General features: G+C 43.7%; 1 protein-coding gene across 2 annotated transcripts in view; it reads left to right on the forward strand.

Moving 5' to 3' along the window:
- Positions 1-405: 405 nt before the first annotated feature.
- Positions 406-20,663, forward strand: part of LOC139771845 (uncharacterized) — a 38,908-nt gene continuing 18,650 nt past the window's right edge. For both annotated transcript variants that reach the window (XM_071704958.1, XM_071704966.1), the window contains exon 1: positions 406-727. In XM_071704958.1, the coding sequence (XP_071561059.1) occupies positions 690-727 (38 nt within the window). In that variant the 5' untranslated portion in view covers positions 406-689. The remainder of the gene's footprint in view (positions 728-20,663) is intronic.

Consider the following 20,663-nt stretch of genomic DNA (forward strand, 5'->3'; position numbering starts at 1 on the left):
TTATTTAAAGAAGCAGTCTCTTTATTATTGGAATTTTGTAAATTGCACGACGTAAATTTAACGACGGTTTCTCCGCGTCACGCGGCGATTTCTAGTCTCGGTTCTAGCAGGACCTCACTCTACGTCTCATGGGTCAATCCTATGGGTTTCTCGGCCAACACCATCATGCGCACAGTGCCTTGAGGTCTGTGCCATTGCCTGATGGAGAACGCAGTGCGCAGCCGGCACAGACGTTTCTGTCAAAACCCCCACCAGTCCTCCGAGCACGGGTACAACCGCCACCGCCACCGCCACCTCCACCTCCATCTCTATCTCTCTATCTCTCTCTCTCTCTCTCTTTCTCTCCTCCAGCACCACCTTTCCGCCGTCCACCACCATCGGCCCACCATCCACCATGGAAACCGGCTAGTGCGCATTCTGCCTTCAGTCAGGCAAACGGTCTCAACCTGCCCGGATCGACGTAGGCAGGTGTCGGCAGAGAGCGATTCTATCTACTAGTCGTTGTTGCCAGCCGCGTTCGCGTCGCGTCGGATTCTCCCGTGCATCGTGGATTCCCTGAGGTCGCCTCGAGGTCGTGGTGCCGTATCGAGAGGACAGGGTGACGAAGCGGAGCTCGGAGCACCGCGAGCGGGAGTGCCGTCGAGAGGGTCGCGTTGGCGGGGCCCGGCCGGGATTTATGGAACCACCCCATGGATAGTAACATGTCAACCGCCGCCTTCATGCATCGGTATGAGAAAAAGAATATTAGATCGATACGAGACGCGAGTCGCGTGTACACACGCACGCCCAACGCCGCGACACACGCATATACGAGAAGCGTCCGCGCTCCTCCCCGTTCGTGTGTCGTCGTCCGGTTGGGGTTTCTCGCGGTTCCCTCGCGCGGCTTTCAAAAAGCTGCCTCCGTGACCGATCGATGAGCTCGTTGCTATGTCGTGGCGCTGATAGAGGCGCATGGAGAGAGACCCTCCGTGCAATCGCCAAAATACATAAGGGCACGAGTGTTGAAAAATCGCGTACGAACAAGTTGGCAAACATAAATTAACATTATTCGAAGTGTAAATATTAGTCGCATATGATTGACATATTTCTCCGACTAAACTCCAACGTTTCGGAAATCTAATCTTGCGCATGCAGCACGTATTTACCGGAGAATTTCACGTTTAACGCACAGCTTGATCGAAGCCTTATTTATCGTAAAATTGTCTTTGCTCGTAAAATTGGCTAACGAGAAAATCACTGCCTCGTTCGTAACGACCGAGTGAATTGTGAAAAGACTTTTACATGCTTATGAAAGAGTCCGTAACAATGAGATTCGTTGCCTCATTAGAATTGTACGAGAAACAATCGGTATTCAAAACATCTCGGATTTATTCTCGCTCTATCGGGCTGTCTCGATAAATAATCACTCTGCCCACGAATTAATATCGCAAAATAAGGAAGAAGCAAAAGTACTCTTTCTTCCTATAATTTTTTCATGTAAGAGAGATTCCAGCTTTACGTCGTGTTCTTCATTTAATAAATATCTACACGCAACTAGTTTATATCTGCGAGTTTTTTTTTTATACGCGATAATCCCACTACGTTGTAGTGGAATAAATTACGCGCGCGAATCTTTATAACCAGTTCTCTACGTGTCGGTGGTAATGTTTTTGATCGAGGCACGACACAATTCTCTATCCGATCGCCGGAGCGTGGAAGATTCTCGAGAATCCAGTCGCTGTAATAGTATGCACTTGCACAGGCAGCGCGGCAGAGGCTACTTAGACGGCATTCCATTAACCTGCATTTTCACAGAGGCAGGCGCGTCACCTGTTCGGTTTCCCCTGGTACACGACACGATGTCGAATCGGACCAGCCCGGTTTCCTTGAACCTGCGGATACCGCAGCCATTGACCGCGCGCGGCCAGCTCTCGCCTCGTCTCCGTGACGAAAGGCCCTAAGTGCGCGGCGTTCTCTCTCTCTTCCTCTCTTTTTCCTCTCTCTCTCTCTCTCTTTCTCTTTCTCTCCCTTCCTCTGTATCCGTCCCCCACCTCGGCGATCTCTTTCTCATCTTGCCGGACACCACGCGGACGGATCCGCTTCTTTGACGATCTTGTACTAAAACGCTAATTACGCTTCTACTAAAACGCTAATTGCGTTTCTTTGGGCGATATCCTTCCAACGCGATATCTTTTTTTTTTTTTTTTGTAACTTGTGACGGTAATAGAAATCTGCGGACGTATCAATAATATTGAAATGTCCACGATTATTGATTACAATAATTCTGATTATCAGTCATCTCAATATCAATTATCAAATTATCGATCTTCCAAGGTCCTTCTCTCACTTCAGGCTCAGACGATACCGCGATACCAAGAACGTGCTTCATGCAAGCAGGAAAAACGCAAGTTAGCACACGCGCACGATATGCGAGGTGCAAGGCGAGCATCGGATGAGAAAAGAGACGGAGGTGCATACGTATATCTCTCCGGGGCTGCGGGATATATTTTATCAACGTTGGCGGTGCATAAATCCCTTTTTCCCTTCGCGCGACTACCAAGCCGGCTTACTCACTCCGCATTAATTCCGGCCGCGTTACCCTCCTATCTTTCCGGCCCTCTGCCGCGCGCGCGGACGCATCGAAGTGCATCCCCATGTTCGGATCTCTAGGCGCGGCGCGCGGCGCGACCGGCCGCGAACTCGTACAAAAGCGAGACGCCGAACGGCACAATCGATATATCTCCTTATCTCTCTTTCTCTCACTCTCTCGGCTAGGCACGTATATCCTGCGGCTATCGGATGACACGGTGTCGATGGACGAGGAAAGGAGCCTTACGAGTAGGACAACGACGTTGCGCCTCGCGAAACGAACGGCCGTGATTGCGATCTCGGTTCGCGAATAATCCTCGGCAGATGTACGATCGGGATGGAAAAAAAAGGGGGAAAGGAAAAAAGAACGATCGGACACGTCCGAGCGAAATTGCGAAAGCGATTTGCGAGCATGTAAATTACAGCACCGCTTCGGAGAATCGCCGCTCGTATAGTAGACAGACGTATCCAGTGGGTATTCGTGGACCTCCGTGGAGGTACCCGAACGTCTTCAGAATTATTCAGATTTATGACAAATATGTAAGAGAAGCGCCTTACCATTTTATGCGAAAACTACTGGAAGTAAATCACGTTGGCGCGACGGTAAAAAAAATAACATTCGCGGGCAAAGATTAAATAAAGCTTCGGCTGGGAAAAGAATCGATAAGCAGGAACACCGCTTTCAGAAAATATATGTTTAAAGATTTTATTCTACCTCGTAGGGTGTAACTGTTTACAGCTTCCATTAACGTTAACTATAAAATAAACTCGGAACTTTATCTCCCCGAGCCTCGAAACGGGCTTTCCGCTTATGTGTCCTTTTTTCCACAGCCGGTACTATCACTACTATCTCAATTATACAAGATTCGCTCCGCGATTCAGCGGAGATTGCTGCCGCAGTCCGAGGTACATATCGCTCATGTAATACAACAACGTCATAACTCAAAAAACCTTATTTTCTAAAAAACGCAATTTAAAGTTTCGAATTACTACAAAGCGCAATGACACAAGAACGACACTAACGCTCTCTGGTAGCGAGTTTTTTAAGTTACAGATATGACGGTCTACCAGTTTAAAGTTTATACAAAGACCATTCGAACTGTATAAATAACTCGAAATTCATTTTTTTTTTAGTTATGACGTTGTTGTATTACATGAGCGATATATACGCTAGCGACGTCGAACTGGAGCAGCGAGCGCGGAAAAGCACGCGGAAAAAGAGAATTTTCTCTCCCGCAACCGGTCGCACTCTCTAGTTCTAGTCTAGAGAGACAAACGGTGTGACACTTCGACATGCGAGAAAGAATAAGGTCACGGAGTCGCCGTGCTCGTGTTCGATCACGTCGCCGCGCCGCGCCGCTCGCGTTAAAAGCGCATTCACGCTCGCGCGAAGCGAATAGTCGCTTCTGCTTCTCGACTCATTACAACCGATCGTTTAGCCGCCTCTGTATCCGTGACGAGACAAGAAGTTCGGTAACGGAGGATCGCAAAGTGAAACTCGCGTGCGCAAGGTTAATTCCTACAGGGTTACACGATCGTCCGCGCGAGAAAACGAGGAGCTCTCCCGCTGTTCTCTCCCCCTTCCCCTCGTTCGCGCCCGAAACTCGTTTCACCCGGTCGTCGAACGATATCGATTATACCGGCGTCGACGACTCGGGCGTTCACCGCTCACCCGGAAGAATCGACGGCGGAAGTTCGTCCGCGAACTTCGCCCCTGAATCCGATAATTATCGCCGGCACGCGGCCCCGTTGCCTTCTTTCCCGTAATAGCTTCCGGTAACCGTATGGAGAACCTGCACGGTCGATATTCCCAAACGCGGTTTGGGAAGTTATATATAGCATGGGATATTGAAAAAGGAAAAAAAGTTTTTGAGATATTTACAAAAATCAGATTTTCTTTTGCTTAGAAATTTACATTGAAAATGTTACTTTTTGAAAAGTAACTTTAAAAAATTATTGCGACGCACAAAGTACGTTCTCTTCCTGATGCAACGCTTCGTTTAACCAGCACGCTAGGGCGATCGTCATCGGGCAAAGCCTGGAAAGGATTAATGCCGGGACGATAACCCGCGGCAGGATCACGCTGGGCGTGTTTCACTATTTGCGCCGGCATCGCGGCATGCCGACCGTCGCATCCTTGTTGCTCTTGGAACAATACTTATGCATTCGCCGCATCGTTGCAGAACGCGGAAGATCGATGGTACGGAAGGGATCCGTAAACACCGGAGCAGAGCGCGCGCTGTGCACGGGACGCATCTCGAAGTCTACGATCGTTTCGTAGAAACAACCGGCCCACAGCTAAAGAGTTTCCTACCGCGACTCGTTTGACCGCGTAAAACTTCCCCGTATATACGCGCGATACGGCCGTCGTCGTTTATCCGATCGCCAAATGAGGCTACTTACGTTTACCGACTTTTTAGCGAACACTCGGAAAATTGATGACGGGATTAGACGTGATATATATATATACACGCGGGATAACGATCAACTTCGCGATTCGCGACGTGAACGCCTTTTGGTATTTCTGCGCAACGGAATTTTGCACGGTACGTCTTGACTGATTGTGAGAATTAAAGATTAAAGAGCGTTCTCCTTGATGAATACTAAGCCTCGAAATACCTTTTAATTTTTCGTGATTCTACTATTTTTTATTAGCTAGCAAGGTTAAAAAGATATAATTAGATTTAACGACTCGAAACATTTGCAGCGCCTCGTGTTTTTGTTGCGCTCGCAACTCAACTAATCTCTTGACCGAGTAAAGTAGGTCTAACCGCGCATATACGGTGCATACGCGATGCATCTACCTATAGATTCGAGCGCGGCATTCAACTGGCTAGAGTTAGAGAGCCGAGCCTACTTCTGGCGTTATCGGTCGCGGAGGTTTCTCGCGCGAACCCGGAAGACCGATCGATCGGGAGGAAGTCTCGAGAGAGAGAGAGAGAGAGAGAGAGAGAGAGAGAGAGAGAGAGAGAGAGAGAGAGAGAGAGAGAGAGAGAGAGAGAGAGAGAGAGAGAGAGAGAGAGAGAGAAGTAAAGAGGGCTCGCGTTCGAGCGCTCCGATTTTGCAACAATCCCGATCCAGCGTCGCAATTTCTTCCTCCCGATTAACTTTTCCAGCCTGCTTTTCGAGGAATTATTAATGTTCGGCCTCGAGGCTGAAATGTTTCCTGTCCGCTCAAGTTTCTCGATCGTCCGCTCAGAAATGGTCCCTCCTCTCCAAAGCAATTCCGCTCTCTTCACGCTGATTTAAATATATACAAATCTTTTTTTTTTTTTCGTTCTATTCTGGCACGTAGCTGTAATCAGATCGTCGAGTGATACGCACTTAAAGTAAAAGCGAATAATTTCGCGATAAAATTTTACTGCCGGAATATCGCCCCGCAATTCTAGATTAACGATCGTGGTTATTAATGCGGTCGAGACACTTTTTGTACTTTTTGACGTAGTCAGTGCACCGTGCGTTTATTAACGTTTTGGAATAACCGTTTTTCGTTGGAATGTTTAGCGTATCACTGTACGGCGAGTAATGATATATTATGTACTTTTACTACCTGTCTTTAAACGTGCAACGTTTCGCTTTTACTTCTAAACAATATTTTGCTATATGCAAACGAAGAGGAAAGCTGACGTTCGGGAGAATTCTTCATCGAGGTTTTGTCAAAGTTACTTGACGTGTTAATTTTCTATCGTCGGAAAAAACCGCGGTTTCACCATAAGATACTATGTAAGCAAAATTATGTGGATGCGATTGTCCCTCTCGTGATTTCCTTTCACGTGAAAACCGTTTATTACGGTACTTGAAATTTGAAATGTAAATCAACGGGACGCACATCGCGTAATCACGCGTTTAGGTGCAGAGTCGTGTTTTTCTATGCTTTTCTTATGCTTGAAATTATTAGATAATTATCATGCAGGAGACGGGCAGGTACTTCGTCGTCTTGTGCATTTAGCATCTTATTTGTTTCTCACTCTCCTTTTGTTTTTTGTTATCGCTTTCATAAATGTACTAGGTACTTTTCCATCTAAATTGAAAATCGTCTGCAAAGTTCGACGTGCCGGTCACGTGTTGACGTTAAATTAGCATTCATCGATGCGACGAGACTACTCGGGTGTTTCGTTCGAGCCGAACGATGACAAAGGGAGAAGTGAGATTATGCACCGAGCGCGGCCATTACGCCGACAGCCTGTATACGATCGCGGTAATAACAGTACATTAGCGACGAACTTATGCATTAGGCAGGACGATAATGAGAGAGGCGCATGCAGAAGCGATGCAAGAAGTCCCTTTTCGTAATCGGCACCACGAGATCCCGATACCTTAAATCGCGCCCTCGTGATATCGAAAACGGTCGAATTAATCGACGACCGATAATCTCGACGCTTCTCAATTCTCCCAAATTGGCTTTGAGTTACGTGCCTAAATTAGAGTTGCATAAATTAGCATCTCTTATTTGTTATCTTCAAATAAATTTGTATTTAATTAATCTGACTCAACGCGACATTGTTTATATTTAATTAAATAACCTATTTGCTATTAAATGGCCGTAATTTTAATAATTGTGAATTTAAAATACAACTCCATTTTTTAATACATTTCTATCATTTATCGAGCAATGTAGTATAAAATTAGAAAGAATGATAATGAGAAAGAAGGAAGAGAGAAAGAAGAAAGAGAAAAAGAGAGTGAGAAAAGAGTGAGAAAAGTAGAGAGAGAGAGAGAGAGAGAGAGAGAGAGAGAGAGAGAGAGAGAGAGAGAGAGAGAGAGAGAGAGAGAGAGACGAGACAGGCAACTTTCTTAATTCCGTGCAGCGAATTTAGGACGGGCGGCAATGAACGAAGAAAAAGTATCGCCCTACTTGTATCCCTTTGAGAAAAAGCAAAAGAAGAGGAAAATGCGTATTCCATTGAATACTCCATATTCCAGATAATCCATTGAATGTATTACATGCGATTTATTGTAACAAATCGAGAAAAATGGTAATATATAGTCTCAATATTATTTAATTTTATGCAACTCGCCTTCTTCGAAAGACTAATAAGCATTCGACTAGTAAAAGCCACGGTTTACCATAATCACCGTTAATAAATTACGCTACTTTACCAGTGCCATTAGAGAATTAACGTTCGCGATATATTATATTGATATAATTACGCATCGTTGGATGCCGCGCCCTAATTGCACGCTTAATTCAATAATTGCCCGAAAGACGTAACACTGGGGGGCCCCAAGGGGAGATTTCTGTTTACTGGCCGACGCGGTCGCATCGCGCTGCCGTGCGCACCATGAGAAATGTAGCGCATAATCGTTAACATGCCGTGGCGACTGCGCCATGCTATTCGATGCATCATTGTCCCGTCTTGTGGACGACCTCGGAACATACCCACATATCGGCGACACCAAAGTGGCTCTAAGCGTTCGAGTATCTCTAAATAATGGCAATTTTAAATGACGCACAGCGGAAAATTTTTGCGAGCCTGTAATTTCCACTTAAACGGCTGCGGTTTATTGATTATTACGAATATATTCGTGCTGCCGTCGTTATTCGCGCAATGTATGCGCAACAGCCACCGCTAATTTGCTTACAGTGTATCGTACTTACGGGACTTACCCGCGTGAGTAATAAGCAAGTATACCCTATCTCCGTGTAGCTGCAGCTACTTGCGGAACCACTTTGTATCAACATCGCCGGTGAGAGCATCGAGCATCGATCATCGAGCCGTCGATCGACGTAGCGATCGTCAGTCATACCGTCACGTCGACGTTCGGCCTCGTATCCGGGAGACAAGGCGGATCCGCGTCGGAAAAAGGATTAATCGGTGACTCGCGATTTTCGTCATCGCTCGTCGCGAGAGGGTACTCATCGAGGAAAGCGGCGAAAAAAAGTACCGGCCGCTGGAATTACCCCGAGCGAGCGTGCAACGCGAGATTAGCACCGTGCAATTTAATGCAATAGCGTCGCAGTCGGCTTCGACGTGTGTATTTATAGGGTGATTCCGAAATTTTTCCGTCAAAACTTTGCAGACGAATTTCTTTTAGCTTCGTAATTCAATTTATTTTCTCAACGACAGTGTTGAAACATCAAGATCTAGTTATGTGAGATATAGCTTTAACGAATAAAGCTACAGGAATAAAAATAAGCAAGAAAATAGTGTCTAATTTCAAGTTAAGTTAATTTTACGAGAATTTAATTTAGTTATTGATAGAATTTGTTTACAAAGTGATGAAAGAAAAGGAAAAAAATTTTCATCCAGATAAAAAGAGGTGTATATACTTCACAAGTCTGATGGCTTTTAATTTAACGTCACTCTGTACGTATCTACGTATCGGTTCCGCTAAACAAATGGACGAACGAACGAAGGCCTGCACTTCGTAAGTCATTATTAACTCACGTATAATTACGCGGCGAAGCGGAGGGGCGGGTTTCCATCGGATAGAGCGAACGGGGAAAAGCAAGGATTCGCGATTCATTCGGAGTGTGGTGGTATTTAAATTGGCTTAGTGCATGTGCACACAGGTGCACACACACACACAACAATCCGCATCGCCGTTCGTCCTTTGAGGAACTCGCCGCGCGATTATCTCGGCCACTCTAGGCGGACAACCCTTGCTCATCGCGCAGGGTCGTTATATCGAGGCGTAATATCGACATCCGTATCAAAAAGATATATATGTTGCACTTGGCATCCGTACATTAATATCGACTTTAAGAAATAATCAATTCTTCATGTTACATTCCGTACGTATCGATTATATCAATATTAAAACGTGAAAATTAAACTCAAAAGCTTAATTATATAGAAGCGTGTGAGAACCGAGCTGCAGATATTAAAGGTTCCGCTTATAAATGTCACATGTCAGATACGTCAGATGTCAAAGATAATGAAATACGCGGTTGGTAAAATATACACTTCAGGAATATTGTGCTAATGACGCTTGGAAAAAGATCTGTACAAAAAATGTTAAAGAGTGAAAGGCACGGGTGTCTAAGCTGAGCAGAAAAAAACCGGTCACGCTAAAAACCGTCGTCGTCGTCTTAAAGCGATTCGGAGCCACAATTACGCGCGGATGGCTACACGGTGTGATTTCCCATTTTGTTTTACGCGCTCCCGCGACGGTAATGCCCGCCGTAATTCCACGTATGGCGCGATTTCATGACAACGGCCGTTTCGTATTTGAGAGTAATGAAAGTGCCAGTGAAAGTTGCGGCTCGCGAGGCGAATTGCGAGAGGCGACCGAATGCAAAATTTCTCTCGTGTTCGCGCCATTAGAGTACCTAGGCGCGACGCACCTCTAAGCGCATCTCATAAGTCGCGCGTTATACTCCGCGCTGACGAGAGCTGTCTGTTTTCACCCAGGGGTTTCGACCCGCAGTAGGATTCCGCGGCCGGGAACCGTTCGGATGCCGCGAGAACAGGCTCGAGAGTCGCTTATTATTTTAAACGCACGTTCCGAGAGACGACTTCCTGGCTTCCGCTCGTAAATATCTCCGATTTTAGAAATTTACCATTGTCTTTCTCTTTCCGCGAAATATATAAATTGATACACTTTCGTACAGCGAGAGTCGCTCGCGCGCAATTGCGCAATTGCACAAACACCGGCGAATTTCTCGATATGCAACAATAATCGTACGCGCAACCGGATATTTTCTGGATGATTTACGGTCCGAGAAAGCGCAATAATCGCTCGCCCAATAAGCGCGTGCACATTGAGTTCAATTGAATTTTACAACGCTCTCGCGTCTCCTTCGGCCGCTCGGCTATTCGAAACAAAGAACGATCGCCTTGTTGATTTCTGCAACGCCATAAATCCCGCGGAAAATGAAAGAAAGCATAAAAGGATTACGCAGCGCGTTTTAAAAGCGACGTACCGTCGAACGGTGTTTCGGATCGAAAACTACTTCACCCGTCCGCGCTTGAACGCACAGTTCTGTGTCGGTTTCCACACGCCGCCGGCACAATTCTGGGATTCTCGTTACGGCTCGTCTCGCCTGCGCTTCTTTGCCTCTCGAAATTTTTCCACCGGTTGACTTGTGTAACGGACCATTGTCCGCGTCATTGTCCTCACTTTTAAACCGAGGCACGAGGAGAATACGCACGGGGGACGGTTACCGGCGCGATGAACTCGTCGAGCGAAATTAATTTCACGCAACACATTTTATTCGAAGTATTTCTCAAAGATCTCGCGACTCGCGCGGCATAACGACGCGGGAGAAATGCGTGCCTATACCTACGCGGAAATTTCCTCGGGGTGGCCTTGTGCACGCGCCAATGCCGACTTGAGCGTGCATAACGCGAGACACGCACGCGATAGCGATCGACAAGCGCGAAGCAAATCGCGCGATGCGGGAGCATCTTAATTTTTAATTAATTTGTCAGCTTTTCATATCTCAAATTTTAATGATGTAGCAACGACAGTTCTTTTTCTTCATTTCTCAATCTATTTATCCGATTCTGTCGCGAATCGATTTTCATCGGTGCTCTACCATACGTCTAAGACCTAAGAGACCGTTCACGTAACAATCGGAACTGTTTTCACGTCGAATCGTTTACTTATGGGACTCGCGCCGTGCTGCATAAATGCTTCTAAATAGCGCTCGCGCTTGCACGAGAGCCTGGAAATGCCGCGATGGTCGCGTACGCGCCATTCGGAACTTCAGGTGCGTGAGAAAACTCACGCCGTGCGGAGCGAGAGGCTCCGCACTGAAAGAAGAAAAGGAACATTGCATAATTAAGGATTGCGATGGCGGTTACGTCGCATCTAAACCCAGCATCGTAGAAACACACACTCTCACCCCCTTCTTTTTTCCCAGCCTCCTCCGATACTCTTACGCCCGTAATCGACGTACAGGGTGTATCAAAAACGAAAATGGAATAGTATCATGAATCTAGAATCGATTTTTTCTCAACGAGACTGCGAAAGACTATCATCCGTCATTGTATATTTTTATCATTAAATTTCTGACAAAGTAAATCTCATTTGAAATTGAAGAACGAAAGATTCGCGTACTCCGCTGTCTGAGGTTTCAAGTTGCTCTTTTAATCGCTCTTGACTCGAATAATTGGCGCTTTCATATTTTCGCGAGAGACGATCGTGTTCAAAGTAGCAAGAGAATTTAAGATTATTAAGATTAAGATCGCGAGTTATGAGACAGCCTGTAGATGTAAGTGCGGCACGCGGGCGGGCACCTATACCTATAATATAGTCGGATAGGCGCGCGTATCTGCGATTATTTATCCGTAGGTTGAACAAATACCACGGTGCGCGCGTCATGGGAAAGGTCGTTGAAAAATCGCAGGCTCGCGGCGCAGCAGCATTAGCGGAATAGAAACGTCGTTATCTCGCGAGACGATGCAACACGCGGGCTGAGCCTCGCCGGGCGCGTCGATAACACCTTCGATCGTGGAGCCGGTCGGGCTCGACGATCCAGCCGAATGGTATTTGCGGCGGAGAGCCAATAACTATAAATTTACGATCGCGCGGGGCTACCTGCCAGCGAAAACTCGGTTAGCCCTTAGTTGCCGGACCCTCATCTCCCCCTGCCCGACGGTACATTGACTTGGATTCATGTCCACTTTGAATTCTTCTTAGCTAATCTCAAACTAATTGCCAACGTAAAAAACTCATATTGATCATGTCATTATTATTAGCGATTCAAATAAAACTATCTCACAAATTAATTCGCGACAGTAGAATCTTATTTTTTTAAAATTTAAGTTATCTCTGATTCTATTTAAAATAGATTTAGCAAATATTTAACGTTGAAAATTTGAAATATACGAAGAGATGAGACTCATGAGACGTCTTGAGAGAAATCTTCGGCGGGAAAGATCGACTCCAAGTTTTGTTTCGGATATCAGACGAGCCTCCATTTATCTCGAGACACTGCCGCGTACGTGTTCACGTATCACGCAAGTAAAACATTAAGAGCGCGCGTACGTGCTCGCGCGATCGAGCCGTGCGAAAAGTCTAATAACCGTCAAGGTAGAAAACGGGGTCGGCGATCCCCAGGAGTCACACGATCCGTTGAATTTACTGAAGCGAGGTGCAATGTTTCCGAAGTAATCAGCGTCGCTAAAGGTCAGCTCGCGCCTCTCTCGGGTAGCCGTTTATGATCCACGACGACGTGCAAACAGCCGCGTGTTCCCTTTTGCTCGTGAAAGCAGGTGCGCTCGCGTGTCGCGCGGGTCACTGCTTCCGCGCGATACCATTAAGAAGCCATGATCGATCTACAATATTTCTATTCTTTACGCGATATAAGAGTTGCACAATATATATATATGCTTGATAAGAAACGTATCTCAAGTTCGTTCACGGAGAAAGTAGGTGCAGAGGAAATCGATAAGTAAAGTAATATCATAATAGTCAAGGCAATAACAGGAAATATGATTCAATGCTATCTTTTTCTCGTCAATACCTTTGAAATCGATGGTCTTTCAATTTATTTTTGTCTTAGCAAAAAATTGATAAGTATATATAGTGATCTTTCATGTTGCAATTTAAATGTCAATAATAGTTACGTTATTTCGCTCTCTACTTTCGAAATACTTTCAAAATGACTACAAAAATTCCACAATATGCAATTTACAAAATGCAATTTTTAATTAAAAAATGTAATCCGAATAAGAGTGAAATGTGCATATTTTATAAGCTTGAAAAGAGTTAAGGAATGGGATCACTGATCTTGAAAATAAATCGGGAGTTCGACGTTGAATTGAATTCTTGCAAGCGATTGTATGACTTACACATACACCTGGCTATAGTCAACAGATATTGGCACACACGGTAAGGTGCAGCATTACGTAATGTCGAGTTTACGAGCCCAGGCTTACGGATTATTCGAAGGCTTACATACATATGTATGTCTGTGTGTGTGTGTGTGTGTGTGTGTGTGTACTACCTGCCGTCCGAGGGACACGGATTAACGAATTGACGCCTGAAAACTTTCCTTTCCTTATACCGCGCGGTGAAAACCTCAGTGGTAATGTTCGGACCAAGACACATCGGCTATTAGGAAGAAAGAGAATTCTGGCTTCCGTTAATTGTGCGGCGCATTAACCCTTTTGGGACCCTGAATTTTTTCTCAATTACAGAATCCAAGACTCGCTAAGGGCATTACGGTTTTAATTGGACGTGCTTATGCAACGCAAAAAAACAGTCTTCGCGAATCAGTTTTTCAGTTACGACCTTTTCAGAAACGTATTACGAAAAAGATTCTATTTGTGGGGCGCATTACGGCAAAGGTAATCACTGAATTATAATTAGTCTTAGGTATAGAATTATAACTCACGTTCTCTGAATAATACGTTGGGTGGTACTTTTTATGGTTTACTACGCGCAATTTTCCTACGCGGGGAATAATTAGCCGGTTAGCTAACAAATGTAATGCAATGGGTTGCAGATTAGCGTTACTTTATCTTCTCGTAGAATGGTACACCGCCTTCGGCGACAGTGTCGCGCTGGTCGCGCATAGTGCAATTTAGCGTTTAGTCAAGCATGTCCCTCTCTTTCCGCGCGAATTTTCGACTTTCACCCGCAAAAACGTCCTCGCGGGTGAAAACCTGCGATAGGATCGAAGTAATGATGTGTAAGTTCCGCCAAATAATATAATGCTCGTCCACCGCGGTTAAAGCGATGTTAGAAAGCTTCACGACCGGATGACGATGCCACCGGATCCGGTAAACGATTCGAGTGAATCACTAATAAAAGTGATTGTTTAGTTCGACCTAACTAGCCATATTTATTTAATTGTAATTATCACAACTAAAATCGAATTAAGCAATTATTTTTGTCAGTTATTGCTGGCAAAGAAAAGAATTATTTTCTGCGAATTATTATATAATATTTACAATTGACAAGGAATAAACTTTTACATAAATTTATTTAAAAATCAGTCCATATTCAAAATAGTAATATAACAAATATTGTTATAATTAATATTCTACATACTTTGAAAGCTGTTCCTCTTTTATTCATATAGCAAATCGTATAATTACTGAGCCTCCTTATCGCAATAGTACGAAATAATTATAAAACCATTAAACGTGTTTTGAGTGTTGAATGTGCGTGAAATTACGATTTACAGTTTAGGAGCTGTCCCAGGCACTGTTATTATCGTTTCTCGCGAGTTTTATGATCTGACTCTAGATTTTCTCGGTTCGTAATTTAGCGGAATGCTCGTCTGCAACGTGCTCAATTCGCTCGCAACGGATCGTGCCAAAGTCGGCTACGGGCTGCGCAAAAGGACAAGGCAATTAGCGCGAGAGAAACGGGAGCAATCGCGCTTACGTTTACATACCGTGAAAAAATGGAGATAAACCATTATACGCGTAATAATGCCATTGTATTCGAGCGTGTTCCGCGCGCACCCAGTACGGTTTTACTTTCGGAGTCAATTTCGAGCGTAATTAGACAGTTTCTGGGCGCTTCTAAAAAAACTAAATACGCCCCTCCTGGAATCGATCCCACGATTAATAACGGGCGTTATTATTTGTAGAGAGGTGTTCCCGGTCACGTATCGCGAGATTCCGTTTTGCGGGCAAGCACCGAACGCGGAGAAGTATGCCGGTCAGCTACGAAATTGCGATCGCCGACGGCTGAAAGGAGCGTTGCGGTCGTTCGCGAACATATAACAGATGTTCTTTTTTTTCTCAATACGCCGCACAATTAAGCCGCAGAATTACATGTTAATTTAAGCGACATGTGTCCGTCGCGTTGGCGAGCAAGTACCATATGCTGAACGAACCGACATGCAGAAAGGTGCATCGAAGGTGATATTATATTAATCCTTTACTACGACGTCGTAAAATGGTGCAACGCTTGTTGCGATACCCCGTGACAAATAACATGTTCTCGGGAAAATACGAGAGACCTGCGCACGGCGCAGTTGTATCGTATATACATATTTAAACATATATGCATTCAAACAGAACTTCGTGTCGAAAATATTTTCGTCCGCTTAAAAGTTTCCCAGCAAGTTCAGGGTTCTGCTTAACGATAATTTTATGGACAGTCCAGTAGGGAGCTATTTAATAGCGAAGATATGTAAATTAAATCTCGAGCGAGGAAGGGAACGAGATAAGGAGAATTAATTTTCTGCGTCGTAAAGTCAAACAGTCTTATTGGATGATTAATGGTCTGTCGAATGAGAGATGTTTTGTGCTCGGTAGCCGGCGGTTAAATGTCGAAGAGATATCACTGCCGCTGATGGGTGTCGCTGACCCGCTGACACACATCGATCTCCTCGAAATGCACACGCGCTTCTTACGCCCGTGCGTCTACCTGCCTGCGAATACGAACGAGCGCGCTTTACCGTCGCGAGTCAATGAACTTGCCCGGTTCCTTTCCACCTGAACTATTTTCTCGCCTTTTCGTATCGCGTGATATTACGTTTTAGTTTGTTAAAATTCGACCTGCATGCGAATTCACGGGAAATAAAGAGGCTTTGCAAGTTAATTCTTTCTTGAACGAGTAACCGCCGGTAAAAAGTTCTCGTAGGAAACTACCGGAGCTTATTAGTGGAGCTTACCCTTTAACTTGTTTTTCAAAGGGTTCGCGATGAGATTCGCTCTCCGCGCTCGCCATAGTTCGAGACTATCATTACGAGTACTCGCGATTTATAGCGCTCGCGACCAGATAAAAATCTGATAGTTATGGGAGTACGTACGAAACGCCCGTAACGTCGTTCAGATATAACGATCGAGATAACGAGAAGATTTTAATTATCCGCGATAGGGCTCGCGGCATAAATTGATCCGCAGATACGATCTGCCGCGCGATTCCCCGCCGCGCTTTCGATCGTGTGAAAGTGAATCCTCCGTTTCGTAAGTCGAAAAGAAGTTAGTGATCTGCACTGATCAATCGCGTATAAATATAAATATATATTTGGCACTTCTGTATGCGATCTCGCTCTCGAAAAATATGTTTCAAACAAAGTTTGATTATGGCACTAATAAGCGTAATGAAATTCAAGATGACTACTTGATGATTATTTAAAAGAAAAGATACACGAGACTCGCACGATAATTGTTATTGCATTTTCTATTCAAGCCATGTAACATGTAACGTGTGAGGTATTAATGTCATTCCAATTATAGCGGCAGAAAAGACTTGAATTCCCGAGAAATAAAATCGTCATCAATGTCTCGTTGTCATTAACATAAAAAATTAATATCCTAATTAAGTTATTTATGGAACATAATCTTAAGTATCAAATTTATAAACAAATATCTCTTAACAAAGTCATTTTTAAAATACTTGATATAAAGTACCTATTTTAACGTGTCTCTTATATATATAACTGATTAAGACTGATAATTTATAAAAAATCGATATGAAACGCTCTTCTGTTTCGCGATAAAATATTTATTCAGTTTCATATTATATTACTTGCATCAAACATTTTATATTGTATTATAACATTATATATATATACATATATATAATCTCATAGTATATTACTTGATATAAAATATCTTAACTTGACATAAAATATTATATTACTTGATATAAATCTCATATAATTGATTAAAACTGCTTTATATAAAATCGATATAAAAAGTTCTTCTGTTTCGTGATATAAAATATTTATTCAATCTGATATTATATTACTTGCAAGTAATATAAAACAGAACACATAATAAACATGTACATGAATGGGCTATGAAAAAGTAGAAATAAAATAGACATATTATTATACATATGATAAAATAAATATAATTAATTCTCATTTTTTTTTGTAAAATAAATTTGTTAGTATATATACGATAGGGAGATAATTTCTGTCCCTCTCTGATTTATATTTATAACATATACCTACATATTGAAAAAGATTTCTAAGTATTGCTTTGTTGAATCATTTGTACAATATTTAATCCTGATAGAGATATAAAAAGGTTCAAAATAAATCATTTTAAGGACCTCATCTTAAAATCTTATATTTGGGAGGAGGATGAGAGAGAAAATAAAGTAATGTACTTACTAACTAGTTAATATCGGCTGTCTTTCCCTGTCATACTTATATCAATTTATTTTTATATCATTTATACACAATACATAAATATCTTGATCCAATCTGCAACGTCCATGGGATGTGAATTACCATGAAGATACTTAAAAGCTTTATATTATAAAAATGACACTACTTTATTTACACTGTAGTTTTATTTCATATTTTCTTCTTATATCTTATGTTTCCTATTTGTCTAAATAATGATTTCAAAAATTTAACTACTTACATAATGTTCGAAACGTTAAAAATTAGTGTCTTAATTAAGTTAATAAAAAGTATTAAATGATAAATAAGCACCTCTGAATATAAAATATTTGAAGCTATTTCTAAATTACTAATATCAATATTTTAACGTATACTAAACTTTGAAACTGCTATCGTACTTTATATTAAAATTGTCAAATTATTAATAATAGAATGTATCCTCATGGTATTCTCATGTTGCGTTGCCTGAAAAGACAAGAAGTGTAAAGGATTCTACCAGATTTAAAAGTAATGCATTCCTACCAGATTTAAAGTAATATATCTGTCGTGCAAAAATCGCTTTCGCACGCACAATAAATAGACAAATAAATGCATCATCTCCAGGATTAAATATCTATTTTATTCCAGCCCATCCATCTTAAGGTAATGAATCTATGATATTTTATATATTTGTGATGTACGTTCTGAACGTTTGATACATATGTACATATCTCTGCGTACACATCTTATACATATCTCAGTAGTACAGTTTTCATGGATCCATTACCTCGATTTATAAGATAAGCGTTAACTTCTCACTCACCAATATGCAGCGGCGGAGTTGTAATGCTACATCGACCTGCAACACACAAAATCCAAATTAGCGCTCGAATGACACGCAATTAACACAAAAAAGAACCTAATAATTTTACACGAATTACACGAATATACCATTCGTCTTTTAAAGGTAAGTACCAGGAATAAAAGATTATATAATTTCCGCGGAGAAATCTTTTCCGTAAACTTTCGTAGAAAGTCACAAACAAAAGTTTCCCTTTTTATTACTTATACAAATTATTATTCAGATGCACTTGTACGAATCGTTCAAACAGGCGATTTACAAATAAACGAAAAAAAAAAAGAAAATTAAACAATCAATTCCGAAGAGAAGTTAACGAGCAATATATAAGTAATAATGATATTCACCACAGGGTTGCTCCGCCGTCGCCCGATGCCTCCCGGGCCGCCTCCTCCTCTCAGGTCCCTCCATTTCGCACCAGCACAACGCAAATTCGACGTATATACGTTCAACGCGACACTCGCGAAAGAGAGGCTAATTACGATCGCGCGCTAATAACCGAAGTAACGCGCGACCGGCGCGACACTTTACATACGCACTCCCGGCGTTAATTGACGCGAGCTTTACTACATCACAGCGGAGCGAGAAAGACACGATTGCGCGGGAAGAGAGACACGATGATCCGCTCGACATCGACGACGTTACACGAAGTGGCGCGAACGTTACGGCGGGAAACGGGAAGCGGGAAGGACTCACGGAGAATCGCGGATCGCGGAGCCAACTTCACGCGCCATTCACTCGTTCCGTCTCGCGAAAAAAGCTCGGGAGACACACGATCTCGTCCGAGCATTCTTTCACTGTACACCACACACGAAAACTCGGATCTCGACTCGGATATAACTACACACACGAGGAGATATACGCACGAATTGAGATTCGAGTCAGATACCCGCGACGCCGCGGCGCTCGAAAGTACGGCGTCGTGTCGCGCGCGACAGACACCGGCCGGCTATTTCCTCGCGAAATACTCACTTCAACGAGCCGCCGACGCACGAGTGCCGAGTCTACACCACACGATTGTCAAATCCCGGTATCGAGTTTCACTACAAGTTGCACGCACCGCGTAACAATCACCGTGAAACATCGCGTCGTGACGATCACCGGCGCGAGCTCGATCCGCTGCGTGTCCGCGACGGTCCGCCAATGAACAATCATATACTACGCGAGTCAGAGCAGCGACGCGATTTGTACCTCGATATCACTCGCGCGATGTACGAGATGTATCGAGATGTATCTCGATTGAATAAGTCGCGTAAATCCACACGGAAACTACGCACGTTGACGAGCGATCGACACTTTCACAGTTCTTCCTCGTTCGATTAACGTCGTCGAAGGAGCAGCGAGGAGAAAGACGGCGCGGCGATCCGTGAGAGCCGCTACTCGTATCTCGAGCGAAATACCTTCTCGAAAACTCGCGCGATGTATCTCGGATAAACGCGTAAATCTACACGAGAAGTAGACGCGCGTTAACGAGCAATCGACACTTCCGCGGCTCTCCGCTCTTCCTTCCTCAACTCACGTCGTCGAAGGAGCAGCGATCGCGAGAGAAAGACGACGATTCGCCGGCCGCTTCTCGTATCTCGAGTGAAATACCTGCTCCGGGAAACGAGAACAACGTTGCGCAGCATCTAAGGAATCGAAGGAGCTCGATAGTGCGGCGGTGGCATCGTTTAATTGCGAGGGAATGATCGCGCATATCCTCCCGTGGCACTCGTTTCGGCGGCTCGAAAGGTAATGCGAGGAATGCGAGGGACGGAACGTCCTCTCGCCCGGCGCGCTCCCCGCGGTGACGTCACGGCCCACCCCGCCTACGCGGCGCGACGCGCGCGGCCGGTTCAAAATTCCGAAAACTTTCAATGAACGATGAGAGTGCAACGTATGCCGAATCTTCCGTTGACTTTCACAGGTTTAACTGGCCGTATTCTGCGTTCTGTCTCGATGGTGTCTGGTCGACGTCGCGCAGCTGTTTCTCGAAACGCGAGTGTTGTATTTCTGTGCGAACAATTAGCGATCATTAGCCTGGCCGATTGATTAGCTCCCACAATCAGTAAACGAGGGTATCGAGGCGACGGTGGCTGTTTAATCGGAGCAGGTATTTTTGCGCGATTTATGTATATTTAAGAAACATAATAATTATAAATATAAAAGAATTTTCTATTTGTATAATTTTATATTCAAGAAATATAATTGTACAAATATATAAAAGAGTTTTATCTATAATTTTACATATATATTCCAATGTATGTGTGTATTTAAATATATAAT

The sequence above is a fragment of the Temnothorax nylanderi genome, unplaced genomic scaffold (assembly GCF_030848795.1).
Source record: "Temnothorax nylanderi isolate EJ_2023f unplaced genomic scaffold, tnyl_v1.0 TNYL_tig0003_pilon, whole genome shotgun sequence".
Taxonomy (NCBI): Eukaryota; Metazoa; Arthropoda; class Insecta; order Hymenoptera; family Formicidae; genus Temnothorax; species Temnothorax nylanderi.